Raw genomic sequence first — 23194 nt, forward strand, 5'->3', positions numbered from 1 at the left:
AAGGCTGCAGAGGCATTGACAGTGAGGATGTGTTGGGGGACAGCAGCAGTGAGGTAAGTGCGCCTTGCTTAGTTGGGAAGGGGTGTGTTTTGGAAAGACCCCATCTCTTCTCTGATGTTCGTGCCTCCAAGCTGTGTTTTACTTTTTGTTTCCATGCACATGGAATGAGAGGCAGCTGCTGTCTGAATCCAGCCACTGCGGTTCGTGCAAAGAGCCAATGCTGCTTCAGTCCCAATCCGCGGCACTCCAATGGGGAATTACCCAACTGAGACCAGGTGAAGGGAAATTGGAGTAGGTTGTGTTATTATTGCAGTGATTTCCAGAATAGAGACAAGGAGGGGGCATTTTAATCAGAGAGCACAAAAAGCAAAGGGATATCTTTATATTGTTAAATTACAGATTGGGTTTCAGTAAAATCTGATTTAGCTTCAATAATACAACAGCAATACAACTTGGATTTATATAGTGCCTTTAACATAGTAAAATGTCCCAAGGCGCTTCACAGGAGTGATTATCGGACAGAATTTGACACCGAGTCACATAAGGAGATATTAGGACAGGTGACCAAAAGTTTGCTCAAAAAGTAGGTTTTAAGGAGCGTCTTAAAGGAGGAGAGAGAGGTAGAGAGGCAGAGATGCTTAGGGAGGGAATTCCAGAGCAGGGCTGGGGGTCCGGGGGCGGTGCTGGAAGTCCAAGGGAGGTGTTGAGGATCTGTGGGGTGTTGCTGGGCATCGGGCTGTGCTGAGAGCCTGGGTGACGGTGCTGGGGGTCTGGGGTGTTGTGTGTCTGGAGGGTGGTGCTGGGGGCCCGGGGGTGGTGCTGGGGGTCCGGTTGTTCCTGGAAAACCCAAGAACAGAAACTGTGTTCTGGGCCGCCCTTGCTAGAAATGATTCGAATGACTGAGGTTTCCTGACACTCGTGACACAGGGCGGTGTCTACGGAACAAAAGCTACAAAAACTGCAGGACAGTTACTAAACTGATGACGTTTGATATAAAATAGCCAACGACTTGCATTTATACAGTGTCTTTAGTGTAGTAAAATATCCCAAGGCACGTCACAGGAGCATAAACCAGACACGAGCCACATAAGGAGATATTAGAATCAGGAACTGAAGGAGGTCAGATAACTGATTACTAATCAATATCAAATCTGTTCTTACGATGCCACCTTCCACACCAGTGCTTCCAATATGTCTTTCTTTTTCCTCAACCAAGATTCCCCTTCACCATGGTTGACAGTATACTGTATTCACTGCTCACGATGCAGTCTCCTCTACATTGGGGAGACCAAACGCAGATTGGGTGATCGCTTTGCTGAACACCTCTGTTTAGTCCGCAAGCGTGACCCTGAACTTCCAATTGCTTGCCATTTTAATTCTCTGTCCCACTCCCACTTTGTAGTATTTTGCTTTCGTATTGAGTTTAACAATATCAGGTCATAGAATCATAGAAATTTACAGCACGGAAGAAAATCATTCAGCCCATCATGCCTGTGCCAGCCGTAAAAGAGCCATCCAGCCTAATCCCACTTTCCAGCTCTTGGTCCGTAGCCCTGTAGGTTACGGCACTTCAAGTGCATATCCAAGTACTTTTTAAATGCAGCGAGGGTTTCTGCCTCTACCACCCTTTCAGGCAGTGAGTTCCAGACCCCCACCACCCTCTGGGTGCAAAATTTCTCCTCAACTCCCCTCTAATCCTTCCACCAATTATTTTAATTCTACGCCCCCTGATTATTGACCTCTCTGCTAAGTGAAATAGGTCTACCCTATCTAGGCCCCTCATAATATTATACACCTCAATTAAGTCTCCCCTCAGCCTCCTCTGCTCCTGGGCCTGGCCAAGGTGACCAGTAACAGGTCCAGGCAACGAGCGGTCGAGGGGGTCGTTCAGCCCGATTGCCTGCCTCTATTCTGCGGCTATGTTCGTGCCCAAGTGGCCCTGGAGATGGAGCACGCGGTGTCCACAGGCCTTCCACGACCAGTGGGCACTGGAGGGACTGGAGTGCTTCATCAGCCCCCATAACAGAATTTTGATTTAATTTGATAAGTTTCCTTTAAAGTTTGTTTAAGTTACAGTTTTATTGGCTGCGCCCCTTTAAGAAGGGGGCGCTTGCTACTCTTTTGATTGGTGATAAAGCGTTTCAACCAATAAGAATGAGATATTGACGTTGCCCTAGTGATATTGAGATGCGCCCCACCCCCCTCCCACCTATTCCGGATAATACGTGACCCCGTCGACCGGCAAAATTAAAGTGACTCTGCCGGCTTCATTTGCTCTTCCCGAACCTGTTCTTGTCACATTCCAAACAGCATCTGGACAGCGGGAACTAAATAATGCGGCGGCGGCAGAGGAGCCCAGCGACTGTTCTATGGGTCTGGTTGTTGGCTGCAGCGGCAGGTGGCGAGGTACCGATTTAAATTAACGTGAATCCGGTTAATGTAACGCGGGTTGTAGCCAAGTCAGTGCGGGTGGAGCATCCAGAGTGGCTGTTCTGTAAATCAATCTCCACAACTCGGGGAAGATTTTGATTATTGAGAAGTTTGCAAACGATTTTATTTCCAGTTGGGATGTAACAGGTTTGAATTGGTATGGGTGTCGGGCACTCGGTTAATGGGCGAGATCCCCAGGGAGCTCAGTCACTGGCCCTGGCTCCCAACCGGGCAGCAGCCGTTAAAGATGAAAATACTTCGGAATTCTGCCGATCTGGGTTAGCTGTTCTACGGCAACAGCTGGTCCCAATCCCTCTGAGTTGGAGACGGGAAATATCAGAATTCCTACTCCCCATCCACTGATCCCAGCGGGAATGTGCGGGTCACTGGATTTGGCTGTAATTCCCCTGTGGCCGAACAGCTAAGCAACACTTACCACCCAGGCTGACGTGCAACCAGTGGCCACTTGACCAGGTACCGAGGAAGCGCTCTCCGTGGAACCAAATTGTGAATTAACCAGGAAGATGCCGGAGATGCGAAACTATAGTTATGAGGGGAGATTTGAGAAATTGGAACTGTTTCGATGGCGTGAATATGGAAATACTATTTCCTCTGGCTGGGGAGTCAGTGGGATTAGTTTTGGATTGATACAGGACTGTGGGGAGAGAACGAGGCAGTGGGGTCAGTTTTGGATTGATACAGGACTGTGGGGAGAGAACGAGGCTGTGGGGTCAGTTTTGGATTGATACAGGGCTGTGGGGAGAGAACGAGGCTGTGGGGTCAGTTTTGGATTGACAGGACTGTGGGGAAGAGAACAAGGCTGTGGGGTCAGTTTTGGATTGATACAGGACTGTGGGGAGAGAACGAGGCAGTGGGGTCAGTTTTGGATTGATACAGGACTGTGGGGAGAGAACGAGGCAATGGGGTCAGTTTTGGATTGATACAGGACTGTGGGGAGAGAACGAGGCTGTGGGGTCAATTTTGGATTGATACAGGACTGTGGGGAGAGAACGAGGCAGTGGGGTCAGTTTTGGATTGATACAGGACTACGGGGAGAGTCAGTGTCCTCAGACGAGTGGATGAAATTTTAAAAGAAACAGAAATAGAAAGCTTGCCTCTTCCTTGGGGGGGGGGGGGGGGAGGACTGCATTTTAAGACTATTATAAAATAATGCAGGATATTGTTTTTAATTAGCAGAAGAAACTCAGAAATTGCTTGGGGTGCAAGATGTACCCCCAGATAGAGTCAGCCCCTGGAACTGTACCCCTGGGAGAGCCAGCCTGGATATGTGCCCTGGGCAGAGTTGGCACATTCATGAGAGGAGGGGTCAAAATCTAAAGTTCCTAGAAGAATCATGGAAATGTGATTATTTCCATGGAGTTGATTGATTTGCATAGAGTTTTAGTGTTTTGGGTTTATCCTGTTGCTGATTAGTTTGCTGTTTCATTATTCCTGGAACAGCCTGAGGCCAATAACTGTAGATCAGTGTGATTCATGTGGTGAGTACACAGATCAGATATGTCAAGAGGCTGTTCAGAGTTTAACCAGATGGATTTTCAGATTGACTGATTCAGATTCAGAAGTTAGTCACTTTTCTGAGCAGTAGATATGTTTCGGGGGAAAGGGCAGTGGACACTGACCAGCAGAGACTGACCAGCCACAACCGTTTCATTAACACAGATTATCATCAGTTACTAAAAGAAGGTGCTTGTATTTTATAAGGACACAAGCAGTTGGGTGCAGCCATGTGTACATAATAAATGTAAGAAGTCACACAACACCAGGTTATAGTCCAACAGCTTTATTTGAAATCACAAGCTTTCGGAGCGCTGCTCCTTTGTCAGGTGAACCTGATGAAGGAGCAGCGCTCCGAAAGCTTGTGATTTCAAATAAAGCTGTTGGACTATAACCTGGTGTTGTGTGACTTCTTACATTTGTCCACCCCAGTCCAACTCCGGCATCTCCACATCATATATAATAAATGTGCTGCCCCTCATGTACGCTGACGACACCCAGGTCTACCTCACCACCACCTCTCTCGACACCTCCAGTACCTTAGATTTGTCACACTGTTTGTCTGACATCCAGTCCTGGATGAGCTGAAATTTCCTCAAATTAAACATTGGGAAGACTGAAGGTATGTCTTCTGTCCCCACCATCAATTCCATCCTCCTCCAATTTTAGCTTTTTAAAAATTCATTCATGGGATGTGGGCGTTGCTGGCAAGGCCAGCATTTATTGCCCATCCCTAATTGCCCTCGAGAAGGTGGTGGTGAGCCGCCGCCTTGAACCGTTGCGTGAGGTGAAGGCACTCTCCCAGTGCTGTTAGGGAGGGAGTTCCAGGATTTTGACCCAGCAACAATGAAGGAACAGCGATATATTTCCAAGTCAGGATGGTGTGTGACTTGGAGGGGAACTTGGAGATGGTGGGGTTCCCATGTGCCTGCTGCCCTTATCATTCTAGGTGGTAAAGATCGCGGATTTGGGAGGTGCTGCCGAAGAAGCCTTGGCGAGTTGCTGCAGTGCATCTTGTAGTTGATGCACACTGCAGCCATGGTACGCTGGTGGTGGAGGGAGTGAATGTTTAAGGTGGTGGATGGGATGCCAATCAAGCGGGTTGCTTTGTTCTGGATGGTGTCAAGCTTCTTGAGTGTTGTTGGAGCTGCACTCATCCAGGCAAGTGGAGAGTATTCCATCACACTCCTGACTTGTGCCTTGTAGATGGTGGAAAGTCTTCAGGGAGTCAGAAGGTGAGTCACTTGCCACAGAATACCCAGCTTCTGACCTGCTCTTGTAATCACAGTTATTATGTGGCTGGTCTAGTTAAGTTTCTGGTCAATGGTGATCCCCCAGGATGTTGATTGTGGGGGATTTGGCAATGATAATCCCATTGAATTTCAAGGGGAGGTGACTAGACTCTCTCTTGTTGGAGATGGCCATTGCCTGGCACTTGTGTGGCGCGAATGTTACTTGTCACTTATCAGTCCAAACTTGAATGTTGTCCAGGTCTTGCTGCATGCAAGCACAGACCGCTTCATTGTCTGAGGAGTTGCGAATGGATCTGAACACTGCAATCATCAGCGAACATCGCTATTTCTGACCTTGTGATGGAGGGAAGGTCATTGAGTTGCTGCTTGTATTTATGCCTGACTGCACTGATATTGCACAGTAAGCATTCAGTGAACTTTCTGTCTGTGGCCAGGACTGCACAACATAAGTGTATATAAATGTGTAGGTCAGCAGAGAATGTGGGTACACTTTGGCTTGCAAAGCTGATGCAGGCAATTGACAATGAAAGCTGTACTGCCACCTTCAGCTGTCTTCAGCTTTGCCATCTTCTTCCTGCATGGACTGACTGTCTGTCTGTAATTCAGTACCTCAGGGCACCCCTCCTCTCCCGCAGTCCCTCGATCGGGGAGTCGGGGCTGCATTATCAAAACAAGTCATCTTCACTCAGGGAGTCTCCAGTATCACAGTGGGGAATTCGCACAGCTCTCCCTGCACTGAGGATCATACGGCAGCTGTTTGCCCCGGTAGGGGCTGTGTGGGCTGCAGTTTGCACGATTTACACACAATGCTGAAAACCAGAATATTGAGGGTTAACTGGCAGGGGGCGAATTGTCCCAAATAACTCTGTGATCCCAGATTATCCCTACATGGCACAGTAGTGGTAATTTCCAAATTATAAGCTTTTTGTGGACAGCTCCCCCTTGCTTATCACGTAGATCCCAGTTTGAGAGGGTGGGTTATTACCAGGCCTTTAAAGTACATAAAGGCAGCTGCCCATTCCCCTCCATTCACCGTAATCAGCAACTGGCTGGCTGGGCAATTATCTTGGTGCTAGTTGCCACGATGAGTCCCTTCACAACTGGACATTATTGAGAATTCAATTTCAATTTCAATTTCAATTTTATTTGTCACATAACCAAATACAACAAGTGAAATCCAGTCAATGAAATGCTTTTTTCTTAACGAGCCGAGTGCACCAAGCAGCAAAGGACACTTAGCTGCCTGGTACACACGGAGCCCATAAGGACGGCAGCCATCTTCATCGGCGCCATTCAACTGTGAGTGGATCAGATCTGGCAATTCTTTAGACACCTGTCCGTCAATGACTTAATCTTCCCCATCACCCAACTGGGGAACAGGGAGAGCGATGCTTGTGTGAGAGGAGTCTATGATGAAGCAGATATGTTCAGTCCTCTGAATGAGATACCAGTGGTGAGATGTGATCAGTTTGTCTGTCAATGTATTGTTTCATTCTTGCTCTGCTGTGACGTCCCCTCTAGATTTTCGGTCTGATAGGGTGCTGAGAATTGTCAGATTGGACCTGCCATATGTTCAGTCATTGACTGTGGGTTTCTTTCATATTCATCTCAAATTCACAAAATTACAGGTCAGCTAGCAAACTATAAACCTGCCCTCGATAGTCAGCAGTCCGTGGGGGCGGATACGGTTCTAGACCGGGATCGGGAGGGGAAAGGCTGGAGGCACAGTGTCCCGTTAAGATCGACATGGTCTCCATGTCCCCAGCCTTGCCGGGTTTGCTGCCAGTTACCGGGTTCGCCCGCACTTTCCCCACCTCCCTGTTAATATCGAGGCCTTGCGTTCAGGCCCCTCACAGTCAACAGAGTGAACAGACCTTTGACCCCCCACCTCTGCTGACCTGTACAGTGCAACTGGATCTGATTCATCGCTGAGAGTCCTCCATCTCTGTGTAGTGGGTGATGGAGTAGCAGATCACATGTAGCCTAACCTACGTTGTAAAGTCTAGCTGTGTTTTTATATAGTGCCTTATTACATCTCGGAACTATTTAAAAGCATCTCGCACAACGAATTCAAGTACAGTGAATGTTGTTCTGCAGCGTAATCTGGCAGACATTTTGAATACAGCAAGCTCCCGCAAACAGCAAATGACAAACAACTAGTTAATCTGTTTTTGGTGATGTTGGTTGACGGAGGAATGTTGGTCCCAGGACACCGGAGCGAGCTCCCACGCCCTTCTCCAATAGTGCAGTGGGATCTTGTACATGCAGCTGAGAGTACAGACGGGGCTTCAGTTTAAATTCTCATCCGAAAGATGGCACCTCCGACAGTGCAGCGCTCCCTCAGTACTGCCCCTCCGACGGTGTGGCACTCCCTCCGTACTGCCCCTCCGACAGTGCGGCGCTCCCTCAGTACTGCCCCTCCGACGGTGTGGCACTCCCTCCGTACTGCCCCTCCGACGGTGCAGCACTCCCTCAGTACTGCCCCTCCGACAGTGCAGCGCTCCCTCAGTACTGCCCCTCCGACGGTGCAGCACTCCCTCAGTACTGCCCCTCCGACAGTGCAGCGCTCCCTCAGTACTGCCCCTCCGACAGTGCAGCACTCCCTCAGTACTACCCCTCCGACAGTGCAGCGCTCCCTCAGTACTGTCCCTCCGACAGTGCAGCACTCCCTCAGTACTGTCCCTCCGACAGTGCAGCACTCCCTCAGTACTGCCCCTCCGACAGTGCAGCGCTCCCTCAGTACTGCCCCTCCGACGGTGCAGCACTCCCTCAGTACTGCCCCTCCGACAGTGCAGCGCTCCCTCAGTACTGCCCCTCCGACAGTGCAGCACTCCCTCAGTACTACCCCTCCGACAGTGCAGCGCTCCCTCAGTACTGCCCCTCCGACAGTGCAGCACTCCCTCAGTACTACCCCTCCGACAGTGCAGCGCTCCCTCAGTACTGTCCCTCCGACAGTGCAGCACTCCCTCAGTACTGTCCCACCGACAGTGCAGCACTCCCTCAGTACTGCCCCTCCGACAGTGCAGCACTCCCTCAGTACTGCCCCTCCGACGGTGCGGTACTCCCTCCGTACTGCCCCTCCGACAGAGCAGCACTCCCTCAGTACTGCCCCTCTGACAGAGCAGCACTCCCTCAGTACTGCCCCTCCGACAGTGCAGCACTCCCTCAGTACTGCCCCTCCGACAGAGCGGCACTCCCTCAGTACTGCCCCTCCGACAGTGCAGCACTCCCTCAGTACTGCCCTTCCGACAGTGCAGCACTCCCTCAGTACTGCCCCTCCGACAGTGCGGCACTCTCTCAGTACTGCCCCTCCGACAGTGCGGCACTCTCTCAGTACTGCCCCTCCGACAGTGCGGCACTCCCTCAGTACTGCGCCGAATTGTCAGCCTGGATTACGAGGTCAGTCGTGGAGTGAGGCTTTAAACCACAAACTGATACTTATGGTAACTGGACCGATGTTCTTTTCCCCTGAAAAAAGCGGTGACTGGCGACCACCTCACTTGTGAGACCAGCTCTGATAGTGTTGAAATGTCATTCGTAGTAGACAGTAACAGAGTGTGTGTAACAGTCGGGCAAGCGTGGAGCAAGGACTTCTCCAAAACACTGCGGAGTGAGTGAAGTGCGGACAATGACTCTCACGTGCAGTGTGTTATCTGTGCGCTGTCCTATTGCGTGTGTTGTACTAGTGTGCAGTCCCACTACAATAGCGACTACACTAACACCGCCAGAAAATAGTACATCGGCATTTCTGTAATGAATCATTCATTAACTGGGACTGTCCCTGGGTGTGTGTCTTAGGGGTGGGGGCTGCTGGGGTGTCTCTGGGGAGTGGGGGGTGTCTCGGGCTCAAGCTGCTGCCCATTGGGAGAGATGATAAAGAAATAAAACAGTGAAAAATATTCAAAAATCTTTATTTTTAAAGTTGAAAGTTGTTGCTCTAACCCCCGCCCCCGATCCCGATGGTGTCCATCTCTCTACTGACTGCTCGCTGAGCGGCTGGGAGTGTTTCTCAGTGAGGGGACCCACGGCCACTGTGCAGATGATGTGGCTCCTTCCGAGGTTAGGTTTTAACCTGTGGAACAGACTGGAGATGCAGGGAATGGTCACCGAGTGAGACCGACTCGTCTCCAGACACAGTCACATGATATATGGTTTGTGGCGCCTTCGATCCATCGGCTGAGCCCAGACTGAACTTGCACATTCTGTAAATAACTCACGGCTCTCCCCTCACCCAGAGTAGGGAAAGGGCAGACCCCAGCCATCACCCCCCCCCCCCCCCACACACCCCTGAATTACCCAGAAGTCGCCTTCACCTACCGATGTTTCCCTCACCCCCACTCGTACTGCTGTGAATGTCTTGCCTTTCTGACCTAACAGCATAATGTCCTCACTGGACAGCCTGTAGCCTGAATGAGACTGGCTGAGATCACCAGTGATGTGCCTCAATAATTCCGAGACTTGATGTTAGCGAAACAAAACAAGGCTTTTATTAACTTAGAAGGTAACACGTAGTGGAGAGAGGTATCTTCCATCCGGAGGGCTGCAGTACTGGATATGAGGCCAGACTGAGCTTGCTTACATAGGGGCCAGGTATGGGCGGAGCCCTACACACAACACATTCCAATATACAATACAATGGTGAGGAAACGGAACTGGGGGAAGGGAAATGAAACTGAAACCGACCACAGTCACAGGCAGTGATGAATGGAATATTTCGTCACATTCACCCCTTCTATAGATTTAGTCTGTTCGGGGGTTTGATAGTCCTCTGCGACTGACGTGGCTGTTGCGGTGCCGCGGGTGTCGGCTGGGTGTCCCCGGTAGCCTCCTGGGTCTCTGCCGGGGGTGCCGCCAGGGTTGTTGAAGGGGTAGTTGGTGGGGGTGCCGTTGGTCGATGTTCTTCCGGGGGTGATGAAAGAGTAGTGGGTGGGTAAGAGTTGCTGCGATCGTTGTCGCTGCTATCGCCGTGGTTGTTGTCGTTACCGGCTGGGGCGACGTCTTTTATGGACACGGTGTCCTCCCTTCCGTCGGCGTGCCGGACATATGCGTATTGGGGGTTGGCGTGGAGTAGGTACACTGGCTCCACGAGAGGGTCCGTCTTGTGGCCCCTCACATGCCTTCGCACGAATACCGGACCTGGGGTGGAGAGCCATGACGGCATGGATACGCCTGAGGTGGATTTCTGGGGAAAGACAAACATTCGTTCATGAGGCGTGGCGTTAGTGGCAGTACACAATAGCGACCGTATCGAATGGAGCACATCCGAGAGGACTTCCTGCCAGCGGGAGATAGGGAGGCCCTTGGTCCTTAGAGCTAGAGTGACTGCTTTACATACTGTCCCGTTCTCTCGCTCCACTTGGCCGTTACCCCGGGGGTTGTAGCTGGTGGTACGGCTCGTGGCGATCCCCCTGGACAGCATGTACTGGCGTAGCTCTTCACTCATGAAGGACGCCCCCCTATCCGTATGGATGTAGCTCGGCATACTGAACAGGCAGAACAGGCTGTTGAGGCATTTAATGACTGTGGCGCTGGTCATGTCTGGGCAGGGGAAGGCGAATGGGAACCGGGAGTATTCGTCCACAATGTTCAGGAAGTAAACATTGTGGTCGACGGACGGGAGGGGGCCCTTGAAATCTAAGCTGAGCCGCTCAAAGGGCCGTGTAGCTTTGATTAAGTGGGCTCTATCTGGGCGGTAGAACCGAGGCTTGCACTCAGCGCAAGTGCGGCAGTTCCTGGTCAGGGACCGAACTTCCTCAATCGAGTAGGGTAAGTTACGGGACTTTATGAAGTGGAACAGCCGCGTGACCCCTGGGTGGCAGAGGTCGTTGTGGAGGGTCTGTAGCCGATCCCCGGTGGCGCTGGCACACGTCCCTCGTGAGAGGGCGTCAGGGGATTCGTTAAGGGCCCCTGGCCGGTAAATGATGTCATACTCGAAGGTGGAGAGCTCGATCCGCCACCTAAGAATCTTATCATTTTTAATCTTCCCCCTCTGTTTATTATTGAACATAAACGCTACCGACCGCTGGTCGGTGAGTAGGGTGAAGCGTTTGCTGGCTAGGTAGTGGCACCAGTGGCGCACTGCCTCCACGATGGCTTGGGCCTCCTTTTCCACGGAGGAGTGTCTGATCTCGGGCCCTTGGAGGGTCCTCGAGAAGAAAGCTACGGGCCGCCCCGCCTGGTTGAGGGTGGCCGCCAAGGCGAAGTCAGACGCATCACTTTCCACTTGAAATGGAGTGTTCTCGTCCACTGCCTGTAGCGTGGCCCGCTCAATATCCTGCTTAATGCTTTTGAAGGCGGTGTGGGCCTCAGCAGAGAGCGGAAAAGAGGATGCTTTCAAGAGGGGGCGGGCTTTGTCGGAGTAGTTGGGGACCCATTGGGAATAATAAGAAAATAACCCCAGGCACCTTTTCAGGGCTTTGGGAGTGTTGGGCAGGGGCAGCTCCCGTAGGGGGCGCAATCGGTCGGGGTCTGGTCCGATTTCCCCATTCTCCACCACGCTGCCTAGTATGCAGAGGCGCGTGGTGTTGAAAACGCACTTGTCCTCGTTGTAGGTGAGGTTGAGTTTTTGTGCGGTTTCCAGGAACCTCTCGAGGTTCGAGTCGTGATCCTGCTGGTTGTGACCGCAGATGGTGACGTTGTCGAGGTAGGGGAAGGTTGCCTGCAAGTGGTGGTCATCGACCATGCGGTCCATCTCCCTCTGGAAGACCGAGCCCCCATTCGTCACCCCAAAGGGGACTCTGAGGAATTGGTAGAGGCGTCCGTTCGCCTCGAAGGTGGTGTACGGGCGGTCCTCTGGTCTGATAGGGAGCTGGTGGTACGCTGACTTAAGGTCGATGGTGGAGAACACCCGGTATTGGGCGATTTGGTTCACCATTTCTGATATGCGGGGTAGCGGGTAGGCGTCTAGTTGGGTGTACCTGTTGATCGTTTGGCTATAGTCGATCACCATCCGTTTCTTCTCGCTACCCCTTACCACTACCACTTGGGCGCGCCACGGGCTGTTGCTGCGTTCAATAATGCGCTCTTTCAGGAGCCTGTCTACCTCGGTCGCGATAAACCGCCTGTCCTCCCAGCTGTACCTCCTGCTTTTGGTCGCTATTGGCCGGCAGTTAGGGGTAAGGTTCACGAATAGCGAAGGCGGCTTTACCTTCAGGGTAGCCAGACCGCGCACTGTGAGGGGCGGCTGGGACCCACCGTACTTGAGCGTGATGCTTTGGTGGTTGCACTGGAAATCCAGGCCCAAGATCACGCTCGCACATAGATTCTTCATGATTAATACTTTAAAATTATCATATACAGTTCTGTTAACGGACAATTGTACCGTGCAGTAACCCAGAATGGTCGATGTCTGGGTTTTATCAGCCATGGAGATGGTACCCTGAGTAGGGACCACCTTTAGGGAGAGTTGTTGTGCCAGTTCAGGGTGGATAAAACTCTCCGTGCTTCCACTGTCAATTAAACATTTAACCCTGCACCCGTTTACCTCGATGTCCACCATTGATTTGGATAGCGGGTGCGGCCTGGTCTGGTCCACTGTGACCGATGCCACTGTAGGGCCCTGATTGAGACAAGATGGCGTCCACGCTGTCTGCTCATAAGATGGCGGACCCCACGAGGTCGGGCAAGATGGCGTCCAAGATGGCCGCTCCCACGGCGTGCACGCGGCGGTGGCGGGTTTTCCGGCGGGGTTCCCTCTGCACACCTTCCCGAAGTGCCCCTTCTTACCGCACTTAAAGCAGGTGGTGCCTTTCGCCGGGCACAGGTTTCTGGTGTGCTTTGGCTGCCCGCAGAAGTAGCAGTTGGGTCCCCGACGCGTCGCGGCTGTCGTAGGGCTTCTGGGGGGAGAGCGGGGCCCCGACGGTGTCGGGCTGCCGGGCGGGGAAGATGCCTTCCAAGATGGCGGCGCCCTTGGTGCACACGTGGCGGCGTGGACGGCGCGGGCTGAAGAGTAGGCGTCCGAGTTTCTCTGGGCCACATCCAGGGATCGCACGGTGTCCGCAGCCTGTTTCAGGTCCAATCCCGTTTTTTCCAGCAGTCTTTGCCGGATGTAAGTGGAGCTGAGGCCTGTGATAAAGGCATCGCGAACAAGCTCGTCAGTGTACACTGCGGCTTTTACATCTCGGCACTTGCAGTCTCTGCCAAGCATTTTCAGGGTGCCTAGGAACTCCTCCACCGATTCCCCAGGTCGCTGTGCGCGAGTAGCGAGCAGATGCCTAGCATACACCTCATTCGTAGGCTGCTGGTAATACGCCTTTAAGATGTCGCAGGCGGCCAGGTACGTGTCGGCGTCTTGGATGTCGGCGTCCTGGATGAGGGGGTAAACCCGGTGGCTTACCCAATTCCGCAGAATTCCGAGTTTCATACTCGCAGCGTCCGTAGCGTCTTTGACGGCTGCGGAATTGTCCTGGAAGAATTCCATACACATAAGCCAGTGTCCGAAGCGTGCTGATGCGTCCGGAGCATGCTGATCCAAATCCAAACGTTCGGGTTTCAGGAGTTGATCCATTGTGTTGAAAAATAAGTTAATAAAATTGATGTGCCTCAATAATTCCGAGACTCGATGTTAGCGAAACAAAACAAGGCTTTTATTAACTTAGAAGGTAACACGTAGTGGAGAGAGGTATCTTCCATCCGGAGGGCTGCAGTACTGGATATGAGGCCAGACTGAGCTTGCTTACATAGGGGCCAGGTATGGGCGGAGCCCTACACACAACACATTCCAATATACAATACAATGGTGAGGAAACGGAACTGGGGGAAGGGAAATGAAACTGAAACCGACCACAGTCACAGGCAGTGATGAATGGAATATTTCATCACAACCAGTGATCCTCCACCCCCAGAGTGCTGGTGACAGGGACAGGGATCAGGACTTTAAAACTGCGAATAGGTTAAAAGGAAGATTGCATTGATGACAGCGCGTGATTATACCGACCAATCCCACGTTTTCCCCAATTCAGAGTTTCCTCTCCTGAAGGTGCTGACTCTCACTGGGGTTCAGGACCCCTCCTCTCCTGAAGGTGCCGACTCTCACTGGGGGTCAGGTCCCCTCCTCTCCTGAAGGTGCTGACTCTCACTGGGGCTCAGGTCCCCTCCTCTCCTGAAGGTGCTGACTCTCACTGGGGTTCAGCTCCCCTCCTCTCCTGAAGGTGCTGACTCTCACTGGGGTTCAGGTCCCCTCCTCTCCTGAAGGTGCTGACTCTCACTGGGGTTCAGGTCCCCTCCTCTCCTGAAGGTGCTGACTCTCACTGGGGTTCAGGACCCCTCCTCTCCTGAAGGTGCTGACTCTCACTGGGGTTCAGGTCCCCTCCTCTCCTGAAGGTGCTGACTCTCACTGGGGTTCAGGTCCCCTCCTCTCCTGAAGGTGCTGACTCTCACTGGGGTTCAGGTCCCCTCCTCTCCTGAAGGTGCTGACTCTCACTGGGGTTCAGGTCCCCCTCCTCTCCTGAAGGTGCTGACTCTCACTGGGGTTTTGGTCCCCTCCTCTCCTGAAGGTGCTGACTCTCACTGGGGTTTTGGTCCCCTCCTCTCCTGAAGGTGCTGACTCTCACTGGGGTTCAGGTCCCCTCCTCTCCTGAAGGTGCTGACTCTCACTGGGGTTCAGGTCCCTCCCTCTCCTGAAGGTGCTGACTCTCACTGGGGTTCAGGTCCCCTGCTCTCCTGAAGGTGCTGACTCTCACTGGGGTTTAGGTCACCTCCTCTCCTAAAGGTGCTGACTCTCACTGGGGTTCAGGTCCCCTGCTCTCCTGAAGGTGCTGACTCTCACTGGGGTTCAGGTCCACTCCTCTCCTGAAGGTGCTGACTCTCACTGGGGTTCAGGTCCCCTCCTCTCCTGAAGGTGCTGACTCTCACTGGGGTTCAGGTCCCCTCCTCTCCTGAAGGTGCTGACTCTCACTGGGGTTCAGGTCCCCTCCTCTCCTGAAGGTGCTGACTCTCACTGGGGTTCAGGTCCCCTCCTCTCCTGAAGGTGCTGACTCTCACTGGGGCTCAGGTCCCCTCCTCTCCTGAAGGTGCTGACTCTCACTGGGGCTCAGGTCCCCTCCTCTCCTGAAGGTGCTGACTCTCTCTGGGGTTCAGGTACCCTCCTCTCCTGAAGGCTTGAGGAGCCTGACCTTGGACAGTTTGCAGTGGGAGGAGCTGAGGCGAGATGTGGTGTTTTGCTTTTTATCAATGAGCATTATTCCCGGCTCCAGAGGGGCCTCTTTCAGTCGCAATGTGAGCTCTCACTCCTGCACTGTCCTCCATCAGAGCTGTGAATTCAGAGTAGCGTTGTGTTGCACACTTACACCCAGTGTGAGCTTGCCCCAGTCCCATTTCACCTGGACCCAGTGAGTGCAGACAACTTTCCTTCTGTTTAGTTTTAACCAACTGTGTGGCCCACAACCTGATGGAAAATCTTCCAGTCAATAATTTGCATACAATATATCTGTGAGATTCACATTGTGGAGAAAAACAGCCAGAGGTGAAACTGTAATAAATTGAACAAACTCTGTTTTTAGGCTTTCTTTAGTTTCCAAATGAGACATTTTTCCACCAGACCCTTTTCACAATGAACATACGAGATGGAAAATGTAACATGAGGTCTGTCCGAACCTTTGAGAGACAGTTATGGACAAGCAGGCCATTCGGGACGACTCTAGAGTCCCTCTCGTGTCCCCCCCTCTTTCCCCCCCCCCCTCATAACTCAGACCCCTGATAGTGGGAATCAGTCTCGTGACTCTTCTCTGCTCTGCCTGTAGTGATTGAATGTCTCCCTTGTGTCGCGGTGACCAGAATGGGACACAGTGCTCAAGGTAGGCTTGGTGCTGTGGAAGAGCAGAGGGATTTGGAGAACTGGACTTTAAAGACAGCATCTTTATCCCAGTCACATGGAATTTCCTGAATGTTTATTTATCAACAGCTGACTCACTCTGTCTCTGACTCTCTCCCTCTCATGTCTCGCCAGTATTCCAAGCCTCTGTACCGAACAGATGAGAAGACCTGTAAGGAGAATGAATTCTACAAATCGGATGAAAAAAGGTGTTGTTCCTTTTGCCCTCCAGGTACGTGTCATCTCTCACACACTGATCACCATTCATACAGCCACGCTACCACACTGCTCCTCCTGCCCCCCGCCTTCCTCATCCATGCAACAGAAAGGTTTGTGCCAGGTTACTGATTCAGCTAGAGCAGCGCAAGGAGTACTTACACTGGTCTCAGTGACCAGGGATACAGATTAAAGTACACTGTCCCATCAAACACTCCCAGGGCAGGTACAGCACGAGTTAGATACAGAGTAAAGCTCCCTCTACACTAGGGGAATGGTAGCATAGTGGTAATGTTACTGGACTAGTAATCCTGGACTAATGTGGGACAAATCCCACCATGGCAGCTGGGGAACTTAAATAAATCTGGAATAAAAAGCTAGTATCAGTAATGGTGACCATGAAACTATCGGATTGTCGTAAAAACCCATCTGGTTCACTGATGTCCTTTAGGGAAGGAAATCTGCCGTCCTTACCTGGTCTGGCCTATATGTGACTCCAGACCCACAGCAATGTGGTTGACTCTTAACTGCCCTCTGAAATGGCCTAGCAAGTCACTCAGTTGTAAAAAATGAAAAACAATAAGAATAAAACTGAATGGCCCACTCGGCATCGACCTCGGCACTGGCTACAGACACGAAAACGACACACCCAGCCCAGTCGACCCTGCAAAGTGCTCCTCACCAACATCTGGGGACTTGTGCCAAAATTGGGAGAGCTGTCCCACAGACTACTCACAGAATCATACCTTTCAGCCAATGTCCCAAACTCCTCCATCACCATCTCTGGGTATGTCCTCTCCCACCAGCAGGACAGACCCACCAGGGGTGGCGGCACAGTGGTATACAGTCGGGAAGGAGTGGCCCTGGGGGTCCTTAACATTGACTCCGGACCCCATGAAGTCTCATGGCTTCAGGTCAAGCATGGGCAAGGAAACCCCCTGCTGATTAACACCTACCGCCCTCCCTCAGCTGATGAATCAGTACTCCTCCATGTTGAACACCACTTGGGCATCCATGAGGCGCTGTGGGCCATCAGCAGCAGCAGAATTGTATTCCACCACAATCTGTAACCTCATCATCCGGCATATCCCTCACTCTACCATTACCATTAAGCCAGGGGACCAACCCTGATTCAATAAGGAGTGTAGAAGAGCATGCCAGGATCAGCACCAGGCATACCTAGAAATGCGGTGCCAACCTGGGGAAGCTGCAACACAGGACTACATGCATGCTAAAAAGCAGAAGTAGCATGCTATAGACAGGGCTAAGCGATCCCACAATCAACAGATCAGATCAAAGCTCTGCAGTCCTGCCACATCCAATCATGAATGGTGGTGGACCATTAAACAACTAACGGGAGGAGGAGGCTCCATGAATATCCCCATCCTCAATGATGGTGGAGCCCAACACGTGAGTGCAAAAGACAAAGCTGAAGCGTTTGCAACCATCTTCAGCCAGAAGTGCCGAGTGGATGATCCATATCGGCCTCCTCCTGAGGTCCCCACCACCACAGAAGCCAGTCTTCAACCAATTCGATTCACTCCACGTGATATCAAGAAAAGGCTGAGCGCTCTGGATACAACAAGGGCTGTGGGCCCCGACAACATCCCAGCTGTCGTGCTGAAGACTTGTGCTCCAGAACTAGCCGCGCATATAGCCAAGCTGTTCCAGTACAGCTATAACACTGGCATGTATCCGAAAATGTGGAAACTGCCCAGGTATGTCCAGTCCACAAAAAGCAGGACAAATCCAACCTGGCCAATTACCGCCCCATCAAGCTACTCTCAATCATCGACAAAGTGATGGAAGGTGTCATCGACAGTGCTATCAAGCAGCACTTACTCACCAATAACTTGCTCACTGATGTTCAGTTTGGGTTCCGCCAGGACCATTCTACTCCAGACCTCATTACAGTCTTGGTCCAAACATGGACAAAAGAGTTGAATTCCAAAGGTGAGGTGAGAGTGACTGCCCCTAACATCAAGGAACATTTGACCGAGTGTGGCATCAAGGAGCCCTAGTAAAACTGAAGTCAATGGGAATCGGGCGGGGGGAAACTCTCCACTGGCTGGATTCATACCTAGCACAAAAGAAGATGGTTATGGTGGTTGGAGGTCAATCAACACAGCCCCAGGACATCACTGCAGGAGTTCCTCAGGGCAGTGTCCTAGGCCCAATCACCTTCAGCTGCTCATCAATTACCTTCCCTCCATCATAAGGTCAGAAGTGGGGATGTTCATTGATGACTGCACAGTGTTCAGTGCCATTCGCAACTCCTCAGATAATGAAGCAGTCCATGCCCACATGCAGCAAGACCTGGACGACATTCAGGCTTGGGCTGATAAATGGCAGGTAACATTCGCGCCACACAAGTGCCAGGCAATGACCATCTCCAACAAGCGAGCATCTAACCACCACGCCTTGACATTCAACGGCATTACCATCGCCAAATCCCCCACTATCAATATCCTGGGGGTCAACATTGACCAGAAACTTAACTGGACCAGCCACATAAATACTGTGACAAGAGCAGGTCAGAGGCTGAGTATTCTGCGGCAAGTGTCTCGCCTCCCGGCTCCCCAAAGCCTTTCCACCATCTACAAGGCACAAGTCAGGAGTGTGATGGAATACTCTCCACTTGCCTGGATGAGTGCAGCTACAACAACACTCAAGAAGCTCGACACCATCCAGGACAAAGCAGCCCACTTGATTTGCACTCCATCCACCACCTTAAACATTCACTCCCTCCACCACTGGCGTACCGTGGCTGCAGTGTGTACCATCTACAAGATGCACTGCAGCAACTCGCCAAGGCTTCTTCGAGAACACCTCCCAAACCCGCAACCTCTATCACCTAGAAGGACAAGGGCAGCAGGCGCATGGGAACACCACCACCTCCAAGTTACACATCATCCTGATTTAGAAGTATATCGCTATTCCTTCATCATCGCTGGGTCAAAATCCTGGAACTCCCTCCTTAACAACACTGTGGGAGTACCTTCACCACATGGACTGCAGCGGTTCAAGGCAGCGGCTCACCACCACCTTCTCAAGGGCAATTAGGGTTGGGCAGTAAATGCTGGCCTTGCCAGTGATGCCCACATCCCATGAACGAATTTTTTAAAAAAACTGTCCAATCAAACTCTCCCAGGGCAGGGATAGCACAGGTTAGATACAGAGTAAAGCTCCCTCTACACTGTCCCATCAAACACTCCCAGGGCAGGGACAACACGGGTTAGATACAGAGTAAAGCTCCCTCTACACTGTCCCATCAACCACACCCAGGGCAGGTACAGCACGGGGTTAGATACAGAGTAAAGCTCCCTCTACACTGTCCCATCAGCCACTCCCAGGGCAGGTACAGCACGGGTTAGATACAGAGTAAAGCTCCCTCTACACTGTCCCATCAGCCACTCCCAGGGCAGGTACAGCACGGGTTAGATACAGAGTAAAGCTCCCTCTACACTGTCCCATCAGCCACTCCCAGGGCAGGTACAGCACGGGTTAGATACAGAGTAAAGCTCCCTCTGCACTGTCCCATCAAACACTCCCAGGGCAGGTACAGCACAGGTTACTTTCACTGCAGCAGATTGTTGGGGAACAACTAACAAAGGCTTTCAACATTATGAAAGGACTTGAGGGGTAAATAGTGGGTGATTGTTCCCACGGTTGGTGAATTGGTAATCAGGGCACCGACTGAGATTCTCACGTGAAGGGGGAAGTGAGATTAGTGTTTCTTTCACACAGAGGTTTAATGGAACAAGGAATGTTTTAGCACAAGCGGGTATTGAGGCAGAGATTGTGACATCATTCAAAAGACATTGGATATGTATTCGAAAAGGAAAATATAAACGGATGCGGGGAAAGGGCAGGGAAACTGGATTAGAGTACAGGGCTCCAGCGAAACAGCCAGCACTGCCAGGATGGGCTGAATGGCCTCCTCTTGTACTGTAAATGTTATGGTTTTCTGAAGCCTTAGTTTTTTGGGGCGGATCCAGTGTGTCTCAGGGCAGTGACTGCAGCACCAGAAGTTCAACCATCATTCAGCACTCCCAACCCACGTCAGGATTTCCGCTCTCTTTCCTGGTGCCACAGGCCCTGTTTATCAAGGAGCAGCTCAGCCATTTCCTGCTGTGACCAGGCTGCATTTGATCTCTGACTCATATCCTGCATGTCACAAAGATCAATGACCTTTACGCTCAGATAGGCAACCCACCAGTCCCACTCGGAGCGGAGAACACGGCAAACAGTTAACTGGTCGATGATGCCCAATCTGAGAGACAGAAGCTATCATTCCCCACCACCTGTCCTACAGTGCAGAGGCTCCACCCCAGTTACCATAGCCCTGAGTCCCAGTCAGTATCGGGGTGTAAAAGCTGTTTCTCCCCAACACATTCTCGAAACTCCATAACAATGCCCCATTTTAAATAAAACTACAACAGTATAGCTACTCTCAGTTGGGTTAGATCTTCCTCTAACTCCCCCTTCAGTCTGCAAATCATCACTGGCTCATGCCTTGTGTTACTGTGCCCCTCGAGAGCTCATGATCCAGATCGTGTCATTCGTGCTCTGTGACCTTGTCACTTACCTGCCCAGACTGCAGCCACCCAACATCTGAGGGACAGGAACTGATTTTGGTGAATGTTGTGTTCATCAAGGAGACAGCTCCCAGTGCTGGGAGTGAGATACATTCCATTGAGGTACCCAGTGTCAACTACAGCATGGGTTAGATAACGAGTAAAGCTCCCTCTACACTTTCCCATCAAACACTCCCAGGGCAGGTACAGCAGGGGTTAGATACAGAGTAAAGCTCCCGCTACACTGTCCCATCAAACACTCCCAGGGCAGGTACAGCAGGGGTTAGATACAGAGTAAAGCTCCCGCTACACTGTCCCATCAAACACTCCCAGGGCAGGTACAGCACGGGTTAGATACAGAGTAAAGCTCCCTCTACACTGTCCCATCAAACACTCCCAGGGCAGGTACAGCAGGGGTTAGATACAGAGTAAAGCTCCCGCTACACTGTCCCATCAAACACTCCCAGGGCAGGTACAGCACGGGTTAGATACAGAGTAAAGCTCCCGCTACACTGTCCCATCAAACACTCCCAGGGCAGGTACAGCATGGGTTAGATACAGAGTAAAGCTCCCTCTACACTGTCCCATCAAACACTCCCAGGGCAGGTACAGCACAGGTTAGATACAGAGTAAAGCTCCCTCTACACTGTCCCATCAAACACTCCCAGGGCAGGTACAGCACGGGTTAGATACAGAGTAAAGCCCCCTCTACACTGTCCCATCAAACACTCCCAGGGCAGGTACAGCATGAGTTAGATACAGAGTAAACAACAACAACGACGACTTGTATTTATATAGCGCCTTTAACATAGTAAAACGTCCCAAGGTGCTGCACAAAGTATTTTAAGACAAAAAATTTGACACCGATTCACATAAGGATAAATTAGGGCTGGTGACCAAAAGCTTGGTCAAAGAGGTAGGTTTTAAGGAGCGTCTTAAAGGAGGAAAGAGAGGTAGCGAGGCGGAGAGGTTTAGGCAGGGAATTCCATAGCTTAGGGCCTAGACAACAGAAGGCACGGCCACCAATGGTTGAGTGATTATAATCAGGGATGCTCAGGAGGGCAGAATTAGAGGAGCACAGATATCTCGGGGGGTGGGGGGGGTTGGGTTGGGGGGGTGGATTGTGGAGCTCCCACTACACTTTCCCATCAAACACTCCCAGGGCAGCTACAGCATGAGTTAGATACAGAGTAAACAACAACAACAACAACTTGTAGTTATGTAGCGCCTTTAATGTAGTAAAACGTCCCAAGGCGCTGCACGGGAGTATTTTAAGACAAAAAATTTGACACCGAGCCACATAAGGAGAAATTACAGAGATAGGGAGGGGCAAGGCCATGGAGGGATTTGAAAACAAGGATGAGAATTTTGAAATCGAGGCGCTGCCTAACCGGGAGCCAATGTAGGTCAGTGAGCATAGCGGAGATGGGTGAATGGGACTTGGTGCAAGTTAGGACACAGGCAGCCAAGTTTTTGATGACCTCAAGCTCCATGTATTTGGAATAGCTCCGGTTATTTTGCTTCTATCGCTTTGCTGGATAGATTATTCTAATCATTTATCTCTCTTTGAGTAAAGAAGTTTTTTTCTGATATCTGTTCTAATTTACTCTACCCTAATTTCCATTGCGGCCTCTGCCCCATTTGCTGTCCTGCTTTGAATAATATTGTAGATTCCCCTTCTCTGCCCCATATAATAATTTATGCATCTCGTTCAGGTGCTCTAGATGCTGCAGCCCGGTGTCTCTGCTCCGGCCCTGTTGTGTTTCATTTATATGCTGGTTGCAGAGTGTTGCAGGTAGTTGCACTCTGGGAGGCCTGTATAGAGTCAGCTTCCAGCTTTGGGCTTCAGTTTATCAGTTTTAAGTGTCCAGTAAGTGCACTGGAGTGGTGGATGTGTTAAACACTCATGTCTCTTTCCCATTTGTCACACTCGGATCTGATTTTTCTTTCTGACTGGGTAGATTTTAATCTGCAATCATGGTGCACTGCAGCCTCCTACACACTGCTCGTTTCATCCCCATATCACTTTCATTATTATTTTCTAACCAAAACAGTCGCAGCAATGAGGCCACTGTGCAGTGTGCAGCAGTCAGAGCTGAAGTGAGTACTGTACTGTATTACTTGAATATCAGTAACTGGACCACACGCTGTATCTTGAGGTTCCCAGAAGAAAGCTTGCATACCCATGCCTATTAAAACAGAAACAGTGTCCCTTATAAACCCAGCCACGTTCATTCAGAACTGTACAAAGTGCTGAATAATTTCCTGGAATGCAAGTCGTTACGAAGAATCATAGAATGATACAGCACAGAAGGAGGCCATTTGGCCCATCATGCCTGTGCCGGCTCTTTGAAAGAGCTATCCAATTAGTCCCACTCCCTTGCTCTTTCCCC

The 23194-nt window shown here is 51.2% G+C and overlaps 1 protein-coding gene across 1 annotated transcript in view; it reads left to right on the forward strand.

Moving 5' to 3' along the window:
- Positions 1–2225: 2225 nt before the first annotated feature.
- LOC147100665 (tumor necrosis factor receptor superfamily member 1B-like) overlaps positions 2226–23194 on the forward strand; it is a 36897-nt gene continuing 15928 nt past the window's right edge. The window contains exons 1-2 of the mRNA XM_085967156.1: positions 2226–2406; positions 16144–16240. Coding sequence (XP_085823282.1) covers positions 2335–2406; positions 16144–16240 — 169 coding nt within the window. The 5' untranslated portion in view covers positions 2226–2334. The remainder of the gene's footprint in view (positions 2407–16143; positions 16241–23194) is intronic.

This window comes from Somniosus microcephalus, chromosome 25 (assembly GCF_052327205.1).
Source record: "Somniosus microcephalus isolate GS21.2 chromosome 25, FLI_Smic_1.0, whole genome shotgun sequence".
NCBI classification, from domain to species: domain Eukaryota; kingdom Metazoa; phylum Chordata; class Chondrichthyes; order Squaliformes; family Somniosidae; genus Somniosus; species Somniosus microcephalus.